Genomic DNA, 18,936 nt, shown 5'->3' with positions numbered 1-18,936 from the left:
ATTGTTGTTTTGTGTTGACCCTTTGGTGAAATGGTGAAGCAACACAGAAGCCAGATTAAATCAGGGCAGGTTTGTTACAGACAAAATCAGCCATGTCCAATGGCTGCTCTGTCCCTGGACCTCCTCATAAACTGTTGGAAAACTGAAGAAAAGAGGCATAAGAGAGGATGAAGAAATCTATAGAGATACTGCGACACACAATGGTCAAAGATCTATATCTCTGTGTCCTCTGTTATTTAATAAAACAACAAATGTTGGTGGCACCTTCAACCTTTAACCTAAGCTGAGCATTTCTTTTAGAGCCTTAGGTGATAGATGTTTCCCCAAATATCTTGTTTTTTCCTTTTTCTCTATTTATCATTTTTATTTGGCCTTTCAAAACCAGGGAGCTCCAGGCACTGTCTGAGGTACTGAGGATGTGCCGGTGTAGGGCAAGGTTGAACTTTAGATATCCTAACACGTTATAATTAGATGGTTATCTTGTTTTGAAGAGCAAGCTTTCTGTGTCTTATGAGACTTACCTCCAAAAGAATAATATCTCCTAGAGTGAACCATGTTAGATAAAGTAATATATCTTTTTTCATTTGGATAAACGTTTCTCTATGTTAACAGAATAAACACATTTGGATACAAAAAAAGAACATTTAGGCTCTTTTTAAAGCTTATTTTAACCCAGCAATCAGAAGTTGACAAGAGATATGAAAAGTAACGGCTTATTATTCTCAACCTTTAGGTAAAAGTCACACAAACTATCTGATAATAATGAAAAACTGCCTTCCAAATGCTGCCAAACATCATGTTTACCAGTGATTTAGGATAATTTAGAGAGGAAGTTATCCCTGACTCTAAAGCTCCCATCCCACCTACACCTTCTCACATCTCAGTGATCCAAGCTGACAACAGCAGGAGGCTAACAGCAATGCTACCCAGCACAAACTGTCATCCCAGCTGAGTTAGCAAAGCACTGACAGCTAACAAGAAAAGACATAACATTAGCTGGTGTGGCAGCATGCTAGCAGAGCGAGCCTCTGAGCCGCTGTAGCTACAGGTGTAGTATTCATTCATGCTTAAAGAACCTGACACCGGCAGGCGAGCAGCCAGCGGCTCGCTCCCACAACACCTGACAGCTAGTTAATGTCAGCGTGCAGCTTTTTCAGAAACAGGGGAGGACACGCAGGTACGAGAGGCGCTCCTGTTTAGGGAGAGGCAGCAGAGTGTGCAAGATGATGACATTTAAAAGTGGCTTATTTCACTTTTCTTTTCATGACCCTTGCAGCGGCTTCAATTTTTTTCTGTTCTGCATTCTCCCCCATCTTACAGTCAGATTGGGCTCTTATTGCTTCTGGGATTCTTCTTACAATCATTTTAATTAACACCAGCTTTTCCCAACCTTTATCTCCAAAGGTATAACTATGTTTTTAGATTAACTTAAACATCACAAAGAAATGATTAGCAAATCTGATTGTTTTTCCACTGTGACACAAAGCAAAGACAACATTTAACAAATAGAAATAAAAAAAAACAAATACTTAAATAAAACATCTAAATTGAAATAAAGTTTTCACTGTTTATTTGTTTGTCTGATTGAGTTTTACAAATTGCATTTTCAAATTGTGTCGTACAGACCAAATTCTCTTCAATTAGAGCAGTAAAAAAACACAAACTGTCGACAAGAAAGCCGTAGTGTTACATGTTTTCTCTTCACTGTCACTTCATGTTAAGAATTGCTGCGGTTTTAACACAATGCAGGTAAATGTCGACTGTTGCCACATGCAGGAGGAACGAATCCTACAATCAATAAGCCTCTTGCAACAACATTGTTGTTCATTTCTCCCAGTTGCTCTGCTACTCTGGGTTCTTACAAATTCACCTCATCTGATTCAACAAATGTTCTTAACTTCAGTAAAGGATTGTAGATAAGCCTTGTAAACCTGATGCTTCCACCTGTGCATACTTGAACGCACATTAAGAGAAATGTAAGTGTGCATAATTAATGCTTTATAAGGATATGAATTCCCACGCTTGCTCATTCACAGAGAGCGATTTGCAGATGAAGGAAAGAAACTTTACCAGTTTGGAGACTGAAGTTCTGCCGACTGAGAGCTGAGCAGCAGAATTAAAGGACCAGTAAAAGCCAAGCATTTGGAAAGAAATGACAAGAGCTGTAAAATGATATGATATTTTCAGAGGTCAAAATAAAATCGGAAATAAAAATAATACTGAAAATAATTATTTTGTTAAGCAGTAAATGAGAAGTACATGTTGAGGCAAGAGGTGTAACATATGATGTAAATGTTTAATATGAGTTCAGCATCAACCAGCATGACAACATTCTGCTGCAGTAAATATCCTATTAGTAAATACAATAGCACATTTTCAGTACATCACTATCCCTTTATCACATTTTGCATCTCTCTCACACAACAGACCCAGACCAAAATATTCCACATTTGTACTAATAACAAAGCCATGAAGTAAAATGAATGCAAGTCTGATTTCTAGAGGAATTTCTGAACTTTATTCTGAACTGTTTGTCTATTTTCTGTTCCAGATGTTATTTCATTGGTTACTTGATCTAGCATAGAGCTCACTGACTCTATTTCCTCTAGTGATCAATAGTAGTGATCAATAGTTTTGTTATCAATTAATAAAAATGTAATTTATAAATGTGCAGTTGCATAATATATAATGATGTAACCTAATGCAATGGACAATTGCTTCTAAGTAACAACAAATATGGTCCTTCAAGGAAAAAATGGGTTTAGATAACAGCCTCAAAAGGCCATCAGAGTATAAAGAAAAATAAACAAATTAAATTTTGTATCCAACTGTGTGATTGGAGGAGGATGAGGCGAGCCTGTCTGTTCATCCCAGCGCTGCGTGTCCCGAGCCCGTGACATCATCAATGACCCCTCACCCCCCCACCATGGACTGTTCTCCCTGCTGCCCTCTGGGAAGAGGCTTCACAGCATCAGATGCAGGATCTGCAGATTCCAGGACAGTTTCTTCCCCACCACCGTCAGACTGCTGAATGTTTTGTAAAATGGGTTATTGTATTTATTATATTTATTATATTTTATCATTATATATATATATAAAAAAAAAAACTGTAAATTTACAGTGATTTATATGTTTATATTAATGTTTTTATTTATTTTTATTACTATTTTTCAAGGCTGCACTTTTAAAGAAGATGAAATTGTCCAGAGAGCTGCTTCCAAACGAAATTTCTTTTTGTTTAACACTTGTGTAAACAAAATGACAAATAAAATCTGTCTAAGTCTTTGTCATTTTGTCAGCATTTTTCCCAGCGAGGAAACTATATTACCCTAAATAGAAGGTGATGATCTGAGCACTGGTCAGACCTTTAGGATCACTTCAATAGACAGTGATTTGTCTTTCACACTGGAGCTCCTTTCTCTGATCTTTGAGGTTTGCTTTATATCTTTTGTCAGGGTTAGGACGCTTCTAAGGTCATGGTTCATCAGCATCTTTTTGTTTTATCTATTTATTTTTTTATTATTTGATGCTATCTGTTAAATAAAGCATTTTAGGCTTTAAACAAACAGGTTGCTCTGTCTAAGCAGCTTTCCCGGAGGACGTTCTGTGAGATGCAAATGTGAACACAATATGGATGCAAAAGATTTGGCTCAAACCCAAACAGTGTAACGATGATAACTCCATCCTGTATAATTGACTGGGAATTTTTTGGAGGAACAGGTGGCTCTGCCGCAAGCTAACTCCAGGAAACAAAAACAATTTTTTGTGAGTTGGATATTTCACCATCAGTGAAGTTGTGCATCCTGTTTTTTCTGACTATTGTTGCCTGAGCGTCTGTTCCTTGCTCCTCTCTGCCTTCCTTCATGCTCACTTTTTGTTTACTCCCAATCTTTCTAATATTTCCTTCTTCCCTTTCTCTCTTCATTGTTCATTTAAAGGTATACTATTTCAAATGCATCCTTTTTTAAATCTCCAATTCATTTGCATTACAAAACTATTCATACTCTGCTGAAGCAGGGAAACCTCTAAAACCTTCAGGACAGAGGCGTTCAAGGATGGTCTTCAGGCATGCCTGTCCTAAATATTTCCTCTGTTACTGAGAGTCATGAGCCAACAATTCAAAATGTACAAAAAAATACTACTAGGCATTTTAAAAAGAAAAAAAAAACTTTTTTCTTAATTTAGAGCTGCAAACCTTCTATTTTTGGCTATAATCCATTGATATTTAACAATTAGACTTAGATAACTTTTGTCATTGGTACACAGAGTGTATAAAAAACAAAATTTCATTTATTAAAGCTTTCATGACAGTTCCCTTTCTTGAATTGCAACAGCGATCAAATGTAAACAGTGTGGTAGAAAAAAAACATGGAGCAAAAACCCCATTGATAGCATTCATTACCTATGGTGCAGCATTTTGGTTTTGGTTTGGTTTCAAACATGACAGAGACGTGGACCGTCTTCCTTCATTATGAAAAACATCTGTACGTTTTTATTCAAAGTTCAGGACTTCTTTCACATTTAAAGCTTTTCTAAAGTGTGAGGGATTAAAGATTGTCCTGCATAACATCCATGATCTCTTTAAAAGATGCAGAACTCCATTCCTCACCACTACTTGGGTAAATTGTCTTCAAATAACTGGCTGTAAGTTGTTTCTGTGTCTGATTTAATCCAAAAAAAGGTCCAACAGGCTCACCTTTAATACACCATGTCCAGCTTCGGAGCTGAAGTAGTTTTCTGTGCCAACAGCCGCTCTCATCTTATCAGTCCCTCTACCTTTAAAGGATCTGTCTTCATCCTATCATGACGTTTCAACCTGAACTACTCTTGTTATAGTGATGGTCGGTTTCAGCCGTCCTCGTTCTGTTCATGTCTCCTTGGACTGAACTCAGTGATACTACTGGGCTTTCCTGCAGGTTGAAGGTCTAAAATGTGAAAGTTGTAGGAGGAGAACGGATTCCCAGAAGCTTCACCTTCAAGTGGCAATTAAAATGTGTCTTTTCACTCAATAAAGTGTTCCTTTGGACTGTTTGCCATTAAACCTTTTATCAGTGCGACCTCTCTGATGGACAGTTTTACAGTTTTTGACTTTTCAAGACCAGCTGCATCACGTTTTGTCCCATTTTGCCTAATGAAATAAAGGCGTTTGCCTTTATATAGACCGTTAATGTCCTCAAGTCAGGTCCTCATTCGTTAAACATCCCCAGATATGCCTACATCATCCATGGAGCTTTCATTTGTTCAATTCAAATAAATTAAATTCTCTCTGTAAGAAAGACATGCTGAACAAAACTTTATAGGAAACATGTTAAAGCAATACAAATATTAAAATGACACATATCATTGGATTTAAAAGCCAATGATATTCCATTGAAATTCTTCCCTTTTTCTCTGTTTTCTGTGTAGCAGCTGATGAGAGAGCGGCAGCAGATGGCCAGCCGTCCCTTCGCATCGGTTGCTGTGGCGCTGGAGGTGGGCGGCGACCAGGAGGAGCTGCAACAGGTCAGAAGAAAGCTGCAAACACTGGAACAATCATACAAACAAACAGAGCTCACAGAATGCTAATTTTTTATAAGATTTTTCTTTCATGAAAACATTTCACATTGGTAGAACAGTTTTGGTTGGACAGCAGTGGGATAAATACAGTATATTTTCTGGAATAATAACAGCAGTTTCAGACAATGAAGCTTTGATAAATTCTCACATAAATAATAAAAGCAGAGATATGAATCATTCAGACAACCTAAAGCCTCTCTTCTTTGTTTTCTCTCTTAGCTGAACCATTTATCCCAAGGTTTCTGTTTCAGTAATATATATATATATATATTTTCTGTTTCAGTAATATATATATATATATATATATATATATATATATATATATATATATATATATATATAGATTGGTAGGGAGGGGGTCCTGTCATCAGGAACATTACATTTATTAAACAGTGAAGCAGCTCCAGGCTTACCTGTTAACATGGTAGGACTTGCCCTCCTACCTACCCACATGCTAACACCTGAAAAATGACAGAAGTCAGAGTTATTTATATTTCTGTATGTGCAGTTCATACAATTTATAACAACCTAGCTTAATAGTAAGAGAAGGAAATGTCAGGCATGAATGTTTCATTCTCTAATATAAACTATCTAATTTAATCTAGTGTCCAGTTTTTGAGGTGTTTGAGGGATCATTATATCAAGCAATTAATAGCAAGCAGTTCATCACCATCCTTGGCCTGTAAACCAAATCTATCCATCTATTATCCTTCATGCTTAACACAAGCGGCGTGGAAAGGGGTGCTGGTGCCCATCTCCAGCTGTCTGCGGGTGAGAGGCGCGGTCCACTCTGTAAACCAAATGTATGTGGAAATTATATGGCTTCCATAGCCAGATACTTTGTTCCAATCCTGAACCTGAAGCCCAGAACGGGACTGTTGGTCATTTCTCAGGTGTTCAGAGTGCAGGTATAAGTCAAATTAAACTTTTTGTTCCTTTATCATGTAATGTGCTTTGAATTTGTATCCTGAAGTCAAAATTTCCTGTAGTTTGAATTGACAACTTGAAACGCCCTAGAAAGACATTATTCCAACCAGATCTGTTTTGAGCAACATGACCATTGCCTACTTCTGCATTCATGGTGGCTTCTATTAGCATCAGCAGTAGGTAAACTTTGCTACTTTAACTGTTTGTAACAGCTTTGTCTATCACCCTTTACTTTTTATGAGGTAGTATGACTTTGTTTATATGCACAAAATATCATGAAGAACAGTGTTTTTAAAATTAAGCAATACAGCAACACAAACATGGTCAGCAGAGCAATCCCAGAGATAATCACTTTGCGATGGAGCAGTGATTTAGTGCAGAGGATTCCTCTCCATTGTCTTCACCAGAGACAGGAAATTTGTGGGAGGCAAAGAGAGAGAGGTTCTATGGAGGAGGTCAGCAGCCCTGAGTGGTACCGCTTCTACCTACTAGCTCAGAGATCTGGTCTCTATTTTATAAATCATTTTTCTTTTTAGAATTTTTTTGTTTTTAATTGCTTGTTTTTATCTGATTTTAATTAATTCACTATTTTTAATAATCCTTAAAATGGAGAAAACTTTTTTTTCTGTTATAAAAAATCTTTAAATGTATTAATAGTCGTTAGGTTAACCACCACCGCCGCCCAGGATGGAGCGGTTGACGTTAATGTTTTGCTAATTTGTACACTGTTACTATGACCGTTGGGCTTCTGCAGAAACATGCCAATATTTTGCACATGGAAAAGACATTATTAATCATTCCAGGCATTTTTAATGGGACCTGTGTTCATTTTGAATGGGTTTGGCTCAGCCCAGGTGAGTTTGGTTCCCATGTCTGTGGAACCCTCTGGAGTGGCTGTCCTTATCTGGGCCTGGGTTCCATTGCAGTCTGGTAAGGGTGAGATACAATGGGCCAGCTCTCTTCATACTGAGGTTAATTACCCAACATCTGGTTGATAGGGAAGCGTGCAGCTTAGCATAATTGTGTAATTAATGAGCGAAAGGCAACATTTCCGTCCTGCCCTCCTATTTTGTGTTGTCCTGTCTATGCAGCTGCAGCGTTTCTCGTTAAACAAATGGTGTCATCATCACTTCATGCCATGTTTAGACACTAACAGAGAACTGTAAGGAGACTAACAAACAAAGTGGCAAAAGTTTATATTTTATGACATTATTATCATTATAAAATCTGTTAAAAAGTTCTTTTTAAATCAGATCTGCTGCCCCATGTGTTCAATGTTAAACAAACGGTCAAAGTTGTTTTCATTCATTCATTCACTCACTAAAACATAAACAGTAATCAACTCTAGAGTCCAAACAAAGTAAATCAGACAGGAGTGTTTTAAAGTGAGGACATATTTCCCCCACATTGCATTACATTTGTCACATCGTCATCCCCCCAGAGCAGAGAGGCAGGGAGGGCTGCACAAGTAGCTCTAATTATTAAAATTTGGTGATTAATTACTGCAGCTTTTTATTACAGCCAGCAGTTCATTAACTATCTATACTTAATGAAGTTTAAGGCTTCGTCATACCTGACAGGTAATGCCTGAGAACCAGCAGTAGGAGGACTGTGAAAATTCCTGCCAAAACCTGACAGTTAACATTCACTGTGCAATGCAAAAGTTTAAGACCAATTCAACCTTCTAACATTTAGTGTCTGATCGTCAAAGGTTCCAAATGAGAGATAATTTTTTAGAAGGTGCAATAAGTGGGCGTACTGCAGGTGATCTACAAATATTTCTGCTTAAATGTTGAAACTTACCAAGCAGTTTCCTTCAGCCATGCAGTTACAGTAATAATTAGTTATTGAAAAAATAATAATAATGCAAATACTAAATGATTTTCTTAGAACACTTTACATGGTTAGTGTATCTGTAGGTTCTATGAACAGAATTAAAAATGTCAAATAACAACAATAATTTAATTATGATAATGAAATATAAAACATGGGCCAGTTGTCTGTTGATTGGCCCTCCACTTCGACGCCGCCCACTCATTCCTGCCCCCACTTTTACATCTTTGCAGACCATTGATATTCTGTTTTATTTAAACTAGCCACTATATTTCATTTCAGTACTTTTTTTCAGTTTTCTTATACAGATTGTCTTCCATCCAGCTGCATTCATTTGAGCCCAATGTCACGGATGTATTTTCTTTAATATTGTTCTATTAGTATATTATTTCTGATGGTCCAAATATGTTCACATACACCCAGAATCTCTCCCTATCCTCTGTATGAGCGATACCTTTGCAAGTTTGTACTTGACTTTCAGAAGCACTGAAATAGATCAGAAAACTGTGGCCACATTTGAGTTTTTTATTTGGAAAATTGCTTTATATGTGATAAATGTTGAAAAATGGTGAAAAGCAAACTAAAGTGACTTTGCACTTTTACTAAGGATCTCCTCTTCACGTAAAAACAGTTTTGCACCTGTTGGAAGATGCAGGAACTGTCTGAAGATCAGGATATTTGATGATCACACAGAAACAAATTACTGCAAAGGGAATCAAAATGAAATAGGGTTTTTACATTTTACCAAACCCATCTAAAAATAGTTTTCCGACAAATGTCTGCAGATTTCATTTGCAGTTGTAACAGGTTATTGTCCAGTATTTTGCTCTGACTTTCTTCCATTCACGTCTGTCCAGTTTCTATGTTCTTGTTTGGGGAATAAAACCATCCCATGAAAGAAAAACCTCTATCCACACTATCTCTATACTGTGGTATCTTTCAGCCATAGATTCTGCACATTTTTACTTAATACTTTTAGCTCCATTTACTGTCTTCCTCATGATTGCCTTGTCCTGTACATAATTGGAGGCAAAAACCGTGGCCCTTTTTATGATCTTCTTTCAAAAATGTCCCTTTTTTCTTATTAATATAGCACAAAAACATGAAAGAACATCCTTGAATCTCCATTCATTTTTTGCATATTATCCTGAATTCTTATATGAAACTAAACCAGATGAATGTGCGCTTTTCATACTACTTTCACATCTATCTTAAAGCTGTACGGTGGGTAAAATAAGTATTGACCACTCCACCATTTTTCTCAGTAAGTACTTTTCTAGAGGTATTATTTGTAATATTGTGGAATGGCACAGGGAAAAAAGAATTAAACATGTGAAGAAAGGAAGATGCAAAATGCATGGGAAGCCAAGACACCAGCCAAAAACTCTCAGTAATTAGAAAGCGGTCCTGCCTGTTGTCAGTGCAAATTAATATCAGTTGGTTCAGTCCAGAATAATTGCCAATAAAAAGATGTCTCTGGTATTGCACAAGAAACATCTCATGATGGGTAAAAGTAAAGATCTTTCTGGAGACCATTGCACCCTGTTGGAGCCATAATCTGGAAGTGGAAAGTAAACATTATTTCACCATAAACCGACCACAAACAGGAGCTCTTCACAAGATTTCTGACAGAGGAGTAAAAAGACTTTGGAGTTGTCCAAGAGCCAAAGACCACTAGTGGAGGGCTTCAAATAGACCTGGAATTAGCCAATATAATTGTTTCAAAGAAGACAATCAGTAATGCACTCAACCGTCATGGCCTGTATGCACGCTCACCATGCAAGACCCCATTGCTGAAGAAAAGTCACATCCAAGCTCATTTTAAGTTTGCTGCACAACATTTAGACAAGCCAGTGACATACTAGGAGAATATAGTCTGGTCAGATGAGACCTCTATGGAAGCCATAATACATACATCATGTTTGGAGATAAGATTGGACGGCACATCACCCCAAAAATCCCATACCAACAGAGAAGTTTGGACGTGTGGCTGTTTTCCAGCATATGGTACTGGCAGACTTCAAATAATTGAAGGAAGGATGAATGCAAAAATGTACAGAGACATTATTGATAAAAAAATCTGCTGCCATCTACCAGGATGATGAAGATGAAACTTGGGTGGGCAATTCAGCAACACAATGACCCCAAACACACAGCCAAGGAAACTCACCATTGGTTACAGAGAAAAAAAAATGACTAGAGTCCAATAGATCATCTATGTAAAGAACTTAAGATCATAGAGGAGGGACATGAAACCTTCAAGATATGAAGACTGTTTGTGTGGAAGAATGGGCCAAAATCACACCTGAGCAATGCATGCAACAAATTTCTCCATACAAAGGCTTTTCTACAAATAAGTGAATACATTTCAGTGTTTGTTTTTTTCCTGTGTCATTCCATATTATTAAACCTAACTTAATTTCTGACATCCATGGTTTGATTTATTTATGTGTGGATTGCAATGATTGTTACTTACATCTGGAGAATGTCATGCTAGTAGCACCGCTAAAAAGAAATTTACTGAAAATTTGTCGTGTTCAATACTTATTTTACCCGTTTTATTTAAACTCATGAATCTAAGATGCTCTTAAGCTTTCTAGGACACATCAAGGATGAACTTTAATTTTGTGCTAGGTGTTTTTTTGTTTCAAAAACATAGTTTCTGTCCTCTGAAGATGTGAAAATAAGGTAACTGTTGGAACAAGAGGCTTGTATCATTTTAAAGTTTTCCACACGCTGAGATGTCTGGGCTCCCTTAATAATCTTTAATGATAGTTTCCAGTGGGTACAACCCTTTGAAGGCTAACAAAATTACAATCTTTGAGCAAAGAAAGCTGAAGAAAATCCACTGTTGTCAAATGGCTCTTCAGAAAGTAGGTGTCTCTGCTGCATGTGCCTATTGCACGTCCAGTTAAAATGCTTTATGTATTCCTCTCTGTTACAAAGGACCAATTTAATACACAGGTTAACAAAACCCATGAGATGCTTTTAAAATGTCTCACTCTACTGATTATTTTACAACATCTGAATGGCCTTTCTTTTGGCATGAAAAAGGCTCTAAATGTGATTTTATTTTATGGTATTAGACATAGATCTGTACTAAACCATCAAGTTTAGAATAAATTATTTTTTGTAAATAGTGAACAATTAAGTACAATACATATTCAACCAGTTTTTTTGGGTTATTATTTGGTATTAGATGCCCTTTCTATAAAGGCCGTCGATGTTTCATCACAATATATTAAAATCATGTTTTGCAAAATTTGTATTCCTTATAGTAATACTGGATTTTTTTGCTAATAAAAGCCAAATTTTTTTACCCACTGTCCCTTTAAACCCGATGGAGATCTTGAATGACCTTGAATAGGGGGACTGTGCTCTAACACCTTTCATTGATGCTAAAATAAAACAACAGTGCAAAGGAGAGTTGGACAAAATTCCTCATTAAGTACCAAGGGTGACCTGATTGCTTATTGGTTTAAGACAGGAAAAAAAAACAAATATATTTGTATCCTTTAATAATTAAACCAATTTAGATTTACTCAGGCTATATTTGAACTGTAAATAATAAAAAAAAAAAACATGAAGCTGTCATTTTTATAGCACTGCACATACTGTATTAAAGCCAGCTAATCCTCTGATTTCAATTATCTACCCATACAAATCCAGATACAAGGTTTTAGCCACCATTGCCTGGCCAGTTCAGTTAAAACCAGATGTGCATTTTCCCCTAAAAATCCTCTCAAACAAGAAGTCCTCTGACCACAAAAACACATGTCCGCTCCTACCTGTCAGTGGGGTTACATTCAGAGTTCACATATGGCTACCTTGTGTATAACAGTGTCAGGTCTGTAGGAGCAACGCAACCCTCTAAGCTCCTTTAGTGGCGAAAATGATTGATTATCCAAATTAAAACTATTTAAAAAGTTTAAAATACATATTAAAAAGAATCTTCTTTTACTTTACCAAGGTCAAGAATCATCCAAGTTCAAATTTTATATAGCATATGACTTAACAGATAAAGGAAAATAAGCAACATACATCAAAGGGCTAACTGTTGCTAAAAGCTTTGAACACAACAGAGAAAAACAGTGACATGTAATCCTCTTCTTTCCACATTTTGAATATGAAAAATCATTTAGGAAGTTCATGACTGTTTTACTTATGATACATGAAAGTTGGTTCAAACTAAACACATTTTCAGCAGCCGGAGCAACAGATTTAAGGCTAATTTATACTCGGGTCGTTCGGCGTATCGCAGTAAATGCAGATATTCCCCCACCCCGACGCAGACACTCCTGTGCACCTCTCTGAAATTGTAGGTGAGCGCAGACAGTGCCACAGACAGGAGGCCTCTGATTGTTTAGATCTACATCCGCTCAACACTATGCGTATTTCCTGTTTGGTACCTTTCCCCTTGTTTTGTTTGTATAAAGAGCGAGGTGCGCGAAATGCTGGGACACTTTCTCCACCTGGTTCCCGCTCTTTTTGGTCATCATGTCCCTCTATTGTCGCACTAACTTGCCCCCACTTCCTCACTGCCTCGGCCGTATATAAATCCACAGCTAGTTCACGATTGTCCTTCTTGTGTTGTGATGTGGAATAACATAGCGCAGACCACGCTTCCATATTAGGCATAAATTAAAACTATCTGCGACAAGTATATCAAGGTATATATACTGTATATATCTTGATATAGTGTATATATATTGTTTATTCTTAATGCACCTTTTTCCTCCTTGTTTGCACCTTCTTTAATTACTATGCCAATATGTGACCAGTGAATTTCTTCGCTGTGAGATCAATAAAGCTCATCTAATCTAATCTAAAGCTCACTAAACACACTGCTGCAGGAGTATAACAAGACCTTTACACTGTATCCCTTCGTTCCGTGCGGTGCAACAGGAGTCATGTGATGCAAAAAGACAAATTTCTTGTGATTCCATCGTCCTACAACAGACAAAAAGATCTGTATTGGATCAAGCTGGAAAATCTAAACTTTTGTGTGTTGTCGTCAAAACCAATTAAGGACTAGATGTGCCTGTAACGTAGGGTGAAGGTGGACAGTGGAGAGGAAGCTTTATTTTAATAGGAAAAAAGAAGATTTAAAAAGTTATGTTGACAGATGATGAAGTAAGGAAATATTCCACGAGCTTTGTTGGTGACTTTTATAAAAAAGCCGTTAGGAATTAGTCCTAGAAGGACTATTAAATCATACGTCAAAACCATCTCATCTGCCATCATTTTATATATACTCTGGACTTATTTCTTGTTTTCAGGCCTTCTTCTTTTTGTGGTAAAACAGCCCACTTTCTGTGACCCTTTTTTGAAGCATTCAATGGAATTTATGGCTTAAACTGAAGATAATTAAACTGGTGTTAGGTGAGCATATATCAGAAAAACTGGCATGTGGGACACATAGATAAGATAATCTATCTTGAACCAGAAATAAAAAGACTATACTATACTTTTATATTAAACAGCTTACATGTGTAAGTACGTACATATTTTCATAGGCAAGGGCTTTAAAAAAAACTTTTGTCTGTCTTCATGATTTTGTTTGGAAAATATGGATGTTGTGTTCATTAATTTTCTTTGGTAGAGTGTGATAAGTTAAAATTGACTTTGAACTGGTTCTAGTGCACAGTGGTCACTGCCCGGCCAACCTTATGAAAATTGTCTGGTTACTGTTCCCAAGGGAACACTGACATCTGCCTGTATCATTTAACTTCCTTATATCCAGAGGTGGAAAGTAACGAAATACATGTACTCAAGTTACTGTATTGAGTAGGTATTTTTTGTGTATTTTTTTTTTTTTTTTCAAGTAGTTTTTAAAATCGGTAATTTAAATTTTACTTGATTACGTTTTGAGTGAAGTATTGTATTTCCTTACATTACAAATCCCATCCGTTACTGAGTAAACGGCGACGACGGTTCAGAGAACGTTTCACTAGAAATGCTAGCTGAAACATCGAATTCTGCTGTCATTACAGCGTATGTATACACATACACATATGTATACACATATGTGTATGTGTATACATTTGTATAGATTTTTCTTTAATTAAAAACTAAATAGTTTTGGATTTATGACTCCTTGTCCTATTTTCACTACATGGGAGAGATCCCCTAACCTGACAACAGCCAGATGCCTAGGCGGAGCGAGACATGCATCTGGCTGTTGTCAGGTTAGAGATCCCCTGCTGTTCAACAGTTTGTTTGTTTTTTAATGTAACTAAGTAACTTTTACTTAANCCTTTACACTGTATCCCTTCGTTCCGTGCGGTGCAGCAGGAGTCATGTGATGCAAAAAGACAAATTTCTTGTGATTCCATCGTCCTACAACAGACAAAAAGATCTGTATTGGATCAAGTTGGAAAATCTAAACTTTTGTGTGTTGTCGTCAAAACCAATTAAGGACTAGATGTGCCTGTAACGTAGGGTGAAGGTGGACAGTGGAGAGGAAGCTTTATTTTAATAGGAAAAAAGAAGATTTAAAAAGTTATGTTGACAGATGATGAAGTAAGGAAATATTCCACGAGCTTTGTTGGTGACTTTTATAAAAAAGCCGTTAGGAATTAGTCCTAGAAGGACTATTAAATCATACGTCAAAACCATCTCATCTGCCATCATTTTATATATACTCTGGACTTATTTCTTGTTTTCAGGCCTTCTTCTTTTTGTGGTAAAACAGCCCACTTTCTGTGACCCTTTTTTGAAGCATTCAATGGAATTTATGGCTTAAACTGAAGATAATTAAACTGGTGTTAGGTGAGCATATATCAGAAAAACTGGCATGTGGGACACATAGATAAGATAATCTATCTTGAACCAGAAATAAAAAGACTATACTATACTTTTATATTAAACAGCTTACATGTGTAAGTACGTACATATTTTCATAGGCAAGGGCTTTAAAAAAAACTTTTGTCTGTCTTCATGATTTTGTTTGGAAAATATGGATGTTGTGTTCATTAATTTTCTTTGGTAGAGTGTGATAAGTTAAAATTGACTTTGAACTGGTTCTAGTGCACAGTGGTCACTGCCCGGCCAACCTTATGAAAATTGTCTGGTTACTGTTCCCAAGGGAACACTGACATCTGCCTGTATCATTTAACTTCCTTATATCCAAAGGTGGAAAGTAACGAAATACATCTACTCAAGTTACTGTATTGAGTAGGTTTTTTGTGTATTTTGTTTTTTTTCAAGTAGTTTTTAAAATCGGTAATTTAAATTTTACTTGATTACGTTTTGAGTTTTCCTTACATTACAAATCCCATCCGTTACTGAGTAAAAAAAAAACTTTGGAAAACCGGAAGGAAGACAAAAAAATCAGGCCCGGAAGCACTACAGTGAGTGACGTGATCAGCATGTAGATCTAGGCTACCAGGTGGCAAGTCTTTCTGTAGGAGATTGGGAACGAGATGAAGGTGGATCAGGAGAGCGACGACGGTTCAGAGAACGTTTCACTAGAAATGCTAGCTGAAACATCGAATTCTGCTGTCATTACAGCGTATGTATACACATACACATATGTATACACATATGTGTATGTGTATACATTTGTATAGATTTTTCTTTAATTAAAAACTAAATAGTTTTGGATTTATGACTCCTTGTCCTATTTTCACTACATGGGAGAGATCCCCTAACCTGACAACAGCCAGATGCCTAGGCGGAGCGAGACATGCATCTGGCTGTTGTCAGGTTAGAGATCCCCTGCTGTTCAACAGTTTGTTTGTTTTTTAATGTAACTAAGTAACTTTTACTTAAAATACATTTTAAATTAGCTACTTATTACTTTTACTTGAGTAATTTTTCTGATGGGTAATTTTACTTGTACTTGAGTAATATTTCATCCAAGTATTGGTACTTTTACTTGAGTATGATATTTTAGTACTTTTTCCACCTCTGCTTATATCCCAGGACAGACAGTCAGATTGTGTTTCTAATGCAGGGAAAAGTGTCCAAGGCCATTTTTGGGACTGAAGAATACTCCTCAATCATTTTAACTGCAATCACCTCTGACTTTAGTTCTTTCTGAACATATCTGCGTCAGTTGGGATGCGTTTATATGCGTTTCTCCAAATGCATATAAAATGTAAATTAGAGCTCAATTTCATTGTACGTTATAGTGTTTTTTTTATTTTTGTATTAAAATACAGCTCATTTAAAAAAGAGGTAGATACCGCCAAAAAATAGCAGGACAAGGTTCTGTTTAACAGCTTTCTTTTTGAATGAGAGGCAGAGTCATCAGCATAAATTGATGCTTCCGCTGCCTCCATAAAAAAAACAGTATTATGTCGTAAAGCTGATGAGCCTGGAGCATCCAGCATCTGCACGCCCCCGCCTGAGAAAACTAGTTCCCACCTTGGATCTGATTAACGACACTCTCCTGTTTTCATAATGCTACTTAAAGCAAAGAATTAATCAATTTCATATCTAGTGTTTTAATGTGGCGTATTTATTCTTCAATTGCATGAATTTAATGTGCCTCAGGAAGGAGGGTTTGTGGGTGGAGAGGAATGGTTGTAGGGTAGGAAAATGAAGGGGAATGATGCATATAAAGAATATTAATGGCCGCTGGATGTATGTTTTGTTGGAAAAACATAGTGGGATCCTGAATGCATCTAGAAACCAGCAGGTTCTCTCCGAGAAAAGGACAGAAGACTGAGGTCAAAATAAACATGTGGCGTCTCATTCTTCTATATCATTTGTGTGCATTCATTTAAATGGCCTTTTTTTAGATAATATGTGTAATAAAAAAACATGATATCTAATTATGACAAGCACAGGCACTACTCTTCTGTGCCTTTCTTTAGGTTTCAACTACCTTTCAGTTGTTCTGTGGCAAGAGATCAGTGGTGAACAAACAAACTCTTCAGAGGCAAATTTCTCTTTGCCCTTCTGCAGTTCTCAGTGACCATTAGGTGAGGACAAGGGTAACAAGTACTCATGGAAAAAATCAGTTATATTGATGGGAAATTATGGCTGAACATTGCTGACTGAGCACAGATGAAATGTGACGTTACGCTACAGGATTGCCTGAACGTTGCCACATGATGTAAAGCAGTATGGTTGCCCAGACAATGATAATAACATAGTGCAGCATCAGTGTGCAGAGTTGGAAACATGTTTAGTGTGAGCGTATATAATGACCGATGAAGTGTTACCTGATTGATAAAAAAAACTGGAAAAAAGCTGTTTCTGCTAAACAAAGTAAATGTTAGCCCATGATAGAAAGGGCGAGAGCCGGGTAGCGCTGTGGCTAGCTGTGTGCCGTAGCTAACATGTTAGCCTCTTTTACCTCGGCCAGTTAGCCATATTACGCTACAATACTTTTAACTTCATGTCAACAACAACCGTTCATTTTCTACAAGTAATTATATCTTTTTTTTTGTCTAAAATCTCTACGTAAGTCATTTTTGAGATGTTCCATTTGTCTTTCCTGTCTTCAGATCTTAATAGAAAGAATAAAAATAAACTGAGATTTTCCTGTCATCTTGTGAAATGGCAGAGCTCAATCTTGGAACGCAGTACTTTCTTTCAAGACTTAGAATGATTGTTTTCCACTTTCGGCTACTTTAGATCTTTAATGAACTGTAAAATAACAGTAAATACATGTATAGGTAATATTATGTTGAGACTCCAAAAGAGATTTGATTCTTAAGAAACTGGTGCAATACAGTTTTTCCGAGTGGAGTTGCCATATATTGACGTCATAAGAAGGGGCAAGGCCCCGAGCAGATCTGGTACCTACACCAGTTCCCCGCTCAGATACCTGCTGTGCTCCTTCAGGGGAACTCCCAACTTGTTGAGGAGAATAAAAATAAAAACAAATTTCTAATTTACCTATTGTATACGCAGCTTAATATAATCAGAACAGGTCAATGTGATTATCCAACAGTAAATCACATCTAAGATGACAGCAGTGATATAGACGGCAGGATGGAACAGTTTTGCAAAATTCCAGTCCAGATGATCCAACTGAGCCCCTTTGCTCACCACAACGTTTTTTATTTCATGGGAAATATTTTGAGACTTTTCTCTGAAAAAATGTTGAAACAGATTCCAGCATTTAACCCTTTGGCTCCCACCTTTATCTGCACAAACAGTTTACCTACCCAAGTATGGAGGACCAACTCTATGGAGGACCAACTCTGTCATATTAAAAAATAAATACAGAAATAAATGAATACTCAATAAATAAATAAGCATACAATTAATTGCCACCAAAAATACAATCAGAAAATGAATGTAAGTAGAAATGAAATTATACAGTGAGACATAAATGTATATAACTCTTTTAATGTATATAAGTCTTTTAATTACCTCATTATGCCTCTAGGACACCCCCCCTCCCTCCTCATTTGCGAAATGAGGCAGAAATGCATACAGAAATGTAAAAAGGGCAGGCAGAAATAATTAGCGGCGAAGAAATAACTAGGGTTAAAAATTGCAAAGGAAGAATAACACAGACAAAAATATTATAACATGCACATAAATAAATACTTAAAAATATAAGTAATTAAAAAATAAAGTTGAAGATTATAAAGGACAAAAAAAGTAAATATTACAAAGGCAAATAAATGAAGAAGCTAATTATACATTTATGTCTCA

General features: G+C 36.6%; 1 protein-coding gene across 2 annotated transcripts in view; it reads left to right on the top strand.

Annotated features, from left to right (window-relative positions):
- The window catches only part of LOC107090624 (attractin-like protein 1), a 400,529-nt gene that overhangs the window by 328,154 nt on the left and 53,439 nt on the right, over positions 1-18,936 (top strand). For both annotated transcript variants that reach the window (XM_015384120.1, XM_015384119.1), the window contains one exon: positions 5,407-5,502. In XM_015384120.1, the coding sequence (XP_015239606.1) occupies positions 5,407-5,502 (96 nt within the window). The remainder of the gene's footprint in view (positions 1-5,406; positions 5,503-18,936) is intronic.

The sequence above is a fragment of the Cyprinodon variegatus genome, unplaced genomic scaffold, assembly GCF_000732505.1.
Source record: "Cyprinodon variegatus isolate N-32 unplaced genomic scaffold, C_variegatus-1.0 Scaffold304, whole genome shotgun sequence".
NCBI lineage: Eukaryota > Metazoa > Chordata > Actinopteri > Cyprinodontiformes > Cyprinodontidae > Cyprinodon > Cyprinodon variegatus.
Note: the sequence above shows the minus strand (reverse complement) of the source record. Positions and strands in the feature narration are given on the sequence as shown.